The following is an 8,859-nucleotide window of genomic DNA, read 5'->3' on the forward strand; positions in this document are numbered from 1 at the left end:
ACGCACTTCATTAGGAATTCAGTCCGGTAACTTTTTATACCACTTGCAGTCTTTGTATTTGTTTGGTCAAGTGCTTATGCTTTTTCTAGACTTAATTGCATCATTTGGTCACGTTAGGGCTTGTGTTTTTTCTAGCATTAGCTGCATCATTTGGTCACCTTAAGATGGATACTCAATAGTTCAAATCTAAGACCTGTATGTTATCTTCTCCCTCCATTCACTAACGTAAGACGTAACAACAACCTAATCACTCACACAAAAACGGCTAAAATGCCGACTATCATGTCTCCTGATGGTTGTTGCCTGTAATAGTCTTTTCTTAGTATTGAGATATATGTTGGCAATTCGACAGATGTCTGTCTGTATTTGATTCGACGGTAGGAGCTCGCAAAATGCATTCACTAGGAATTCAGTCAAGCAACTCTTTACAATGAAGAGAAAGAAAATCCCTAAGTCGCCAACCTTTCTTTTATATAAATTGATGATAAACTCAAGAAAAGGGTTTTGAAATCTCAATTGAGGGGCCACGAAAAACTATCGCTCACTGACACAAACTTAATAAGACCTGCAAAAATTCAGATGATGAATGCATTTGCCACCACACAATTCGCCATGCCCACAATTAAGCTAAAAATCCTAGTATTGTAAAGGATGCAGAGCATAATAGAGCGACTTCAGCCTGTCAGTCTTCGAAAGACGACACTAGCTCCGGCACCGGCTCAGGGAGCGGCACCGGGTAGTTGCGCGTAAAGCATGCGTCGCAGAGCTCATTGGCCTCTTCGCCGTAGATGCTGTGCAGCTTGTCGATGGAGAGGAATCCGAGCGAGTCGCATCCGATCATCTTGCGCACGCCCTCAATGTCCAACTTGTTCGATATCAGCTCGCCCTCACTGGGCGTGTCGATGCCGTAGTGGCACCGGCCGACGACCGGGGGACTGGAGATGCGCATGTGCACCTCGCGCGCTCCGGCGTCGCGGAGCAGGCGCACGATCTTGCTGGAGGTGGTGCCGCGCACGATCGAGTCGTCGACGACGACCACGCTCTTGCCCTCGATGACGCCGCGCACGGGCGCGAGCTTGAGCTTGACGGCGAGGTCGCGGATGGCCTGCGTGGGCTGGATGAAGCTGCGGCCGGTGTAGTGGGACCGGATGAGGCCCTGCTGGAACTCGAGCCCCGACGCCTGCGCGAAGCCGAGCGCGGCGTAGAATCCGGAATCAGGGACAGGGATGACGACGTCGGCGGTGGGTGCGGGCGACTCCTCGGCGAGCGCGCGGCCGTAGGCTGTGCGGCGCTCGTGGACGGCGTGGCCGAAGACGATGGAGTTGGGCAGGGCGAAGTAGATGTGCTCGAAGACGCACGACTTGCGCGGGCGGTGCGGGACGAGGCAGGCCGAGGAGACGGACATGTCCCTGCGGTCGACGACGATCACCTCCCCGGGCGCCACCTCGCGGTCGTAGACGGCGTCGATGAGGTCGAGCGCGCAGGTCTCGGAGGAGAAGACGACGGCGCCGTTGGGGCGGCGGCCCATGACGAGCGGGCGGAAGCCGAAGGGGTCGCGCACGGCGAAGAGCTTGTCGGCGGTGAGGAAGAGCAGCGAGTATGCGCCGGCGAGGCGCTCGCAGGCGTCGCAGATCCGCGCGAGCAGCGGGCGCGAGAGCGAGGTGGCGATGAGGTGCAGGATGACCTCCGTGTCGGACGAGTTGTTGAAGATGGAGCCCTGCGTCTCGAGCTTGGTGCGCAGGGCCGTGTAGTTGACGAGGTTCCCGTTGTGCGCGACGGCGAGCTGCCCGAAGCGGTAGCCGGCGAGGAAGGGCTGCACGTTCTTGAGGTTGGGCCCCCCGGGCCCGGAGGTGGAGTAGCGGACGTGGCCGATGGCGGCCTGGCCCGGGAGGCTCTCGAGGCGGGACTTGTCGCGGAAGACGTCGCCCACGAGGCCGAGGCCCGTGACGGACTTGAGCTCGCCGTCGTCCCCGGCGGCGCAGATGCCGGCGCCCTCCTCCCCGCGGTGCTGCAGCTTCTGCAGGCCCAGGTAGCAGAGGGATGAGGCCTCCGGGTCGCCGACGACGCCGAAGACGCCGCACTCCTCGCGCGGGTGGTCGTCGCCGCCATCGTCGTCGTCGCCGAAGTTGAAGGGCGTGACGCTGTCAGGCCAGGCGCGCACCGGTGCGGCGCGGTGGCGCAGCGGGAGGGGCGAGGGGGTGGCGTGGCGCCTGAGGAGGTGGTGGTAGGTGGGGGATGGCGTGGCGGCGGCGCGGGGGTGGAGGAGAAGGCGGGAGGAGGGCGTGGTGGTCGGGGCGGCGGCGGTGGCGGCGGCCATGGGTGGGGTGGGGTTGGGGGGTGTGAGGGTGAGGGTGAGGGCTTCCGAGGATGCCCTCCCGGTCGTACATGAACGGACGGGATTTAAAGAGGTCGCCGCTAGGCGTGTGGAGGCTGCTTGCCCTACGGCCCAAAAAGATTGACCCGTATCGCTGTCTCCTGTCTCTAGTCCAGATTTTTCTCCGCAGAATCTCCAAGTTTTTATTTGCTGATGGACAGCGCTGAGCGTCCCCCGGGGGATCAAACCCACCGATCCCCCGGGTCGACCACCGTACGATCAAACCAACGTCGACCGTCAGATGATCCCCTCAGAACCACCTTTCCCGCTTTTGCTTCCATGACCGTCCGAACGCAGCAAAAAAGTTCAAATGCAGCAAAATACGAATCAGACGCGGATCGGGACGAACTCGACGCTCCGCACGGCGGCACGGCGACCTCCACCACATCGCGGGTGGCGGCGTCGGTAACAGCTGCTGTCGGCGGCGGCCGAAGATGGCGCATCTCCTCCGATCTGTGCTCTACCCCAACGGAGAATACCCTCATCGCAATGACATCGTTCCGCGCAAGGTGCCTCAAGCTCGAGCTCGAATCCAGGTCCACGGCGACGGCAAACGTCAGATCCGGCGAGCTTCGGCTCCGGTGATCCTATGCTGCAACCAAATCGGGGCCCCTACAACAATCCTCCTGCGTTTTTCACCCAGAACCCAGAGATTGAAGATCCTGCACAATCAGTGAGTATTTTTTGTGCTTTGCTGCTGTAGACTTGTGTTGGAAGTTTTTTGCTACTACCAATTGAAGATGAATTATTTTGCTACATTGTTATGGTGATGCAAATGGAATCCAGTGTCACTTCACTTGAAAAAAAGCAAAAGAGGATGTAATGAATTTGAAATAGTTTACGCCGAATTAAGTTGATGCGTCGCATGTTGTCTTTGCAGGAAAATGTTGTGTATGAACTAGTTGCTACTTTGTGTGAATTAAGTTGCTACTGTGTTAATTAAGTTGCTACTGGCTGCATTTTTTGCTAACAAAAAAACAGCAAATGATATGTACCAAAACAAGTACAAAAAATGTTTGGTAGCTGATTCAAATGTCACAATTACAGGGTTTTGTCGCAGACAGCATCTTTGGTGGTTTCCATCTGAACAATGATACGAATGATACTACACATGTCTTTGAAGAACCCACTCTACGGAGAATTTTGTACCTGGACCAGGTAGCGCAACCGATGGGAATGCTTCTATTGCGTGAAGAAAATGCGAAGAAATATCATCGCAACTGTTGTACCTTATGTTGGCATGATATTCGATGACCTTGAAGTTGCAAAGGAGGTGTACAATCGGTATGCATTCAAGATGGGATTCGGTATTCACATATCAAATACGAAATACAGCCAAGCACGAGGGCGCAAAAGGATACACCGAGCAGGGTCTTTGCATGTGTTCATTGGGAAACCTATAGTTGAAGCACAAAAGTCGGGGAAGAATGTCACGGGGTTGCGGCGAAAGGTTTTGATACAACGATTGATATGTTTAGCTCTAGTGCACAAAAATCTAAGGGCAAGCAAGCAGTGGAGCAGATGGATGTGAGAGATTCTAGGCGGCGAAACAAGGTGCTACGTCATGATTGCAAAGCACGCATGCTTGTTGGTAAAAGAAACAGTTCTTGGACGGTGACAGTTTTGAAGCTGCACACACGCACCCAATGGTGTCGCAGGCTGGAAGGAGAAGGTACTATAGATCGCATAGAAAGGTTCTGAAGAAGATTTTCGATTCTTTGCGAGACATTACACAACGAGAATATTAGTACAAAAAAATCATGGGTGCACTTGCAGATGTGCATGGTGGTGACACGAGAGGGCTTGGTTATGTTAAGAGGGATATATCGAACATAAGAACAATGCTTTGCGAGAGGAAGTGACACTGAGAGACATGAATTTGACAGTTGAGTATTTTGAGAGAAGACAAGCGAGAGAGCCCGGGTTTCTTTTATGCAACTCAACTCGACAAGAACAATGCGGTGAGAGCGCTCTTTTGGGTTGATGGAAGGACCAGATCATTGTACCACAAGTACAAGGATTTGCGTGTTTTTTGACACGACATTTTGCACAAACAGGTACAACATGCCTTTCGCTCCAATTGTAGGAATAAATAACCACACGCACACCATTGTCTTGGGATGTGCTCTGCTACCTGATGAAACAATCGAAACATTCAGATGGGTTTTTGAGAGGTGGATGATTGCAATGGATAACTTGGCTCCTGATCACATAATGACAGACCAGGATCAAGCAATGCGTACATCCATATCGAAGATATTCCCGAAAACAATCCACAGATCTGCTTTTACCACGTGGTGAACTTAGCGAGAAGAAAACTTGGTCCAAAACTAGTGGATGGTCATCCATTTGCGGATGCATTCTACTCGTGCATTTACGGTACCGACACAAGAGAGGAGTTTGAAATCTCTTGCAGCACATGCGCAAGTCCATGATATGACTGATAATACACACCTTGAAAACATGTGGGGCTGCAGGAAAACATGGGCACCGGTGTATTTCAGGCACAATTTCTTTCCATTCACAAGTACAACCGGAAGATCAGAAGGGCTGAACTCATACTTCAAAACCTTGGTTCGTCCAGGAGATTCAGTTTTCAACTTTGTCCGAAGCATTTAACCGTGTCGAGTCTCGATCTTCGGACCGGGAGGACAACTCTGGTTTTGTAATGGAAACAACAATGACATCACTATGGGGGAGGTTAGTAATTCTGCTAGTCATTGAAGCACTTCATAATACATTGTAGCATGTAATCATCATTGTTTGTAGCAACTTGAAAGTACTAATGCGGCAACCTTTTTATTGCAGTGGAGAATTGAAAGGCGGGGGCTACAATTCTACACCGGGGATGTCTTTGACGGGTTTCGAGAAGATTTTGCGGCGCTCAACAGGATTTTATGCGGTAAGGGCAGAGGTGGATGGCCTATGTTTTGATCTGGTACCAAACCCTGGCCTAGATGTAAAGACATATCGGGTAGAAGTTGAGCCTGATAACCAAACATACACGTGTGGATGCAACCTATTTGAAATGTGTGGCCTCATTTGCCCGCACATTGTCAGGGTAATGGTTCTCCTTAATGTGCAGCAAATACCGGATAGGTACATGCTTCCAAGGTGGTCTGCAGCAGCAACAACACCTGCACCTGACCCAGGAACAAGCGGCGTCCGGTTCGGTGTTCCAGCAACGAACACGCTGAAATACAACTCCCTTTGCAGAAAAATGAATGATCTTGCATCGGATGCTTGTATTTCTGATGACACGTATGCAATGGTGTCAGACATGATCGCTGAAGCAAAGAAAGTTGTTGCTACAATGAATAGAGCAAGGATTGGTAAGCAGCAAGTTGACACCGAAAATGTTGATACACCTATACAAAATCGGGAGCAGCACGATGTAGCACCACAAGCCTTCTGTGACATGCAAACTAGAACAATAGATATCAATTCTCTGCGAAACCCAGCAAGAGTAAAGCCGAAAGGACGCCCATCAGAGAAAGAGAAGAGGAAGAAACCGTTGATTGAGCTGCGTGACGAGGCAAATAAAAAGAGGCGGAAGAAGGCGGAGGAACCAAAGAAGAAGAAGGAGCCAAAACCAAAGAGAAAAGCCGGGGTTAAAAAATGCCCTTTACGCAATGAGGAAGGCCATGCGTGAATCGGTGTGAGTTGATGGTACTCGCAAAGGAATTGAAGGCTACGAGAGATGCGCTTGTTGAACTGAAGCTATAGATGCTACTATAATATATACAGAATATTATACATGTAATAATCAGAGATGGTACTATATATTTAAGATAGGACTATGTTGAAATGCTCCATGTGAAGGCATATATATTGTTACTAGATTGGGAACAAGTACAAGTAATTGCGACATTTGTAAGTTTTTAAATGCTGCTTTGCTTTGCTAGCAGCATAGATGTCCTTGTCATTTGCATCCTCATGATTGATAAGCCAGAAAATGCATCTTTTTTTCACATGGTACCGAGATTTTCATGTGTAGCGTGAAAAAGTAATTGTAATGCTGCAATTATTTTTAAAATTGTGGCTATATTTTGCAGCAGAAAGAGCATATTTATGTTAGAATGTTGGTCGGTAAGTTCAGATGTAGACAGGGAATGACAATTACAAATGTAGCAAAAAATCAGTAAGTATGAAGCGAGGAAAAAAACACTTAAGTAGCAAAGAAAAATACTGAAAAATTGGCATGAACATGTCTGGATAGACCATGTAAAAAGGCCATGAAGGCATTTACGCCAAAAAGAAACATCATGGGTACGAAAACATATTATATATATTGTACTGAGCAAAACATAAGCAGCATTTTAAACATCATCCTACAGAAACATGGACAAAACAAGAATCGAGAGTGCATTATCCCGCTACAACTTGTGAAGTACATCATACACCTCTCGAAAACGTGAGACCACATAATTTTCAGGTTGCTCACATGACAAAAATTCAAAAGGCACATCTGTTTACAAGTTTTTTCTCCTAAACTTGGTGCTCAACATAAGTAGTTCCAGTTCTTCACTTCTTCTTGATGAGCTCCTCCTCCATGACAGACTCTACGACAACGTCTCCATTGTCCCTTGCTTCAATAAGACTTGCTGCGATGGCCTTCCGGTGGTCGGGGATAGCATTGTTGTCAAAATGAGCCATGACCTTTGCGTCGAAATTTTCCATGAAAAGCTGCGAAAAGAATCCACGATCGAACACAGGAAAAAAAAGATAAATATATGGATCTACCATTGTATGAACCATAATTGAACGAAAAAAAGAAGAAAACACGAAAGGTTAAGAGAAAAGATTATAATCTTTACTTACAAAGTAGTTTGCTGCGGATGATCAGGAGTGTCCAGGGTGAATAAACTGAAGTTTGAGGTTGATAGTTTGGACTCAATAACAAGTGTGTTGAAATTAGCAAACTGGAGAAAAAAGAGATAGATTACTCTATGTTGCATGATAGCAAAGGAAGTTAAAGGCAAAAAAATAGAACAGAAATAATTGGGATGTTGCTGCGTAACAACTAACGATTCAATCCATATTGCTCCAACAGGCTGGTATCCTTTGATGATCGCATCGAATCAAATATGTGAAATTTTTTTAAAATACTGTTGATGCAGCAAACAACCCAATGACTATTTTTCACAATAGGGAAGTACAACTGCAAGCAAAACAAACATGCAACATTAAGGATAAAAAAAAGAAGCAACCAAGCTCAACAAAAAATAGGAAGTAAGTTGACAGAATTATCTTACAAGATCATCTTTTAAAACCTTAAACTTAGCGTTCACAAGCTTCAACTCTTTCATGCTACTTTCCAAGTCAAATCTTGCTGGATCAACAATAAGCTTGTCCTAGAAAAACATAAATGACACATTGGAAAACCAAGAATGGCTGAACAGACAAAAATGATTTGGAAGTACTACTCACCACCATGAACTGTAAATGCATACTTCTTTTTCTCCCTTGGATTTTTTGAGCAACAATCTTTGCTTCGCGGTTGAACTTCTCAACCCACACATTCATCACCTCATTGTCAAGGTAATGACGCGGCTTGAGGGATTCAAAGAAACTTTTGTATGAACAAAAGTAGCGTCCAATCCTCACAAATTCTTTGCTGCATAAGATAAACATAACAAAAAGCAATCACCACCTGAGATGACATTAAGATCTACAAAGCAGCAAAAAAAGACAAATGCAGCACTCACTATGTGGCAGCAAAGAAATCTAAATTAGCTACATACTACGAAATTGGATTATATAAAAAGAGAAGGAAGAAAATTCGAGAATACTAACCTTTGCATAGTTCTTCGGCTGCCTCTTGAATTTACGACCATGACAAATAAACTTGTTGTACATGTCACCAGCATCTTGAGAGACCTTAATCTTTTTCATTTTGGGAGGAGTAAGATTCGACTTTGCTTTGCCCTTTTGTACTGTTCTTCTTCTCATGAGTTTGAAAACCAGAAGTAGCATCTTTATCTGTGACTCAATGGAAATAGGACCTGCATCACAAAATATAAAAAAAAAGCAAGAAGTGAATGTTACTAGTACAAAATTGAGACATGACCAACACAAAATAATGAAAAAAACAGAAAATGCTACGAACCTGCTGTCTTGGGTTCACTCGGTGTCACAATATCAACCACCTCAACAGTTGGTACATCCTTTCCCAATACAACAGGACAAGTAGGGACGGACACTAAAAAGAAAAAATGAAAAGGTCACTTGTAATAAGACAGAAAAAACCTTTAATTGCTGCCATGAAAACCTACATAGAAAAAAGGAAAGAGAAAAAGAAACCTTCATCAGGAGGAGTCTCTGCAGAAGGAATATCAGCAGTAGGAGTTGCTACTTCTGCATCATTGGATGTGCGAGTGGGTGTTGTGCGACCCGGGGTATCCAACTTATTCCCAACAAAAATTTCATAATCATCTGTGCCCTCTTCGAAAAGTTCCATCGATGGAGCATCGATACCCTTGGTC

At 47.0% G+C, this 8,859-nt stretch overlaps 1 protein-coding gene across 1 annotated transcript; it reads right to left on the minus strand.

The window, feature by feature from the left end:
* Positions 1 to 516: 516 nt before the first annotated feature.
* Positions 517 to 2,341, minus strand: LOC127344205 (amidophosphoribosyltransferase, chloroplastic). The gene has a single exon (XM_051370427.2). It carries the CDS (start codon positions 2,315 to 2,317, stop codon positions 683 to 685), a length of 1,635 nt encoding a protein of 544 aa, XP_051226387.1. The 5' UTR covers positions 2,318 to 2,341; the 3' UTR covers positions 517 to 682.
* Positions 2,342 to 8,859: the final 6,518 nt, after the last annotated feature.

The sequence above is a fragment of the Lolium perenne genome, chromosome 3 (genome assembly GCF_019359855.2).
Source record: "Lolium perenne isolate Kyuss_39 chromosome 3, Kyuss_2.0, whole genome shotgun sequence".
NCBI lineage: Eukaryota > Viridiplantae > Streptophyta > Magnoliopsida > Poales > Poaceae > Lolium > Lolium perenne.

Coding starts and splice junctions, on each gene's coding strand:
- LOC127344205 (XM_051370427.2), bottom strand. CDS start 2,317: ATGGCCGCCGCCACCGCCGCCGCCCCGACCACCACGCCCTCCTCCCGC.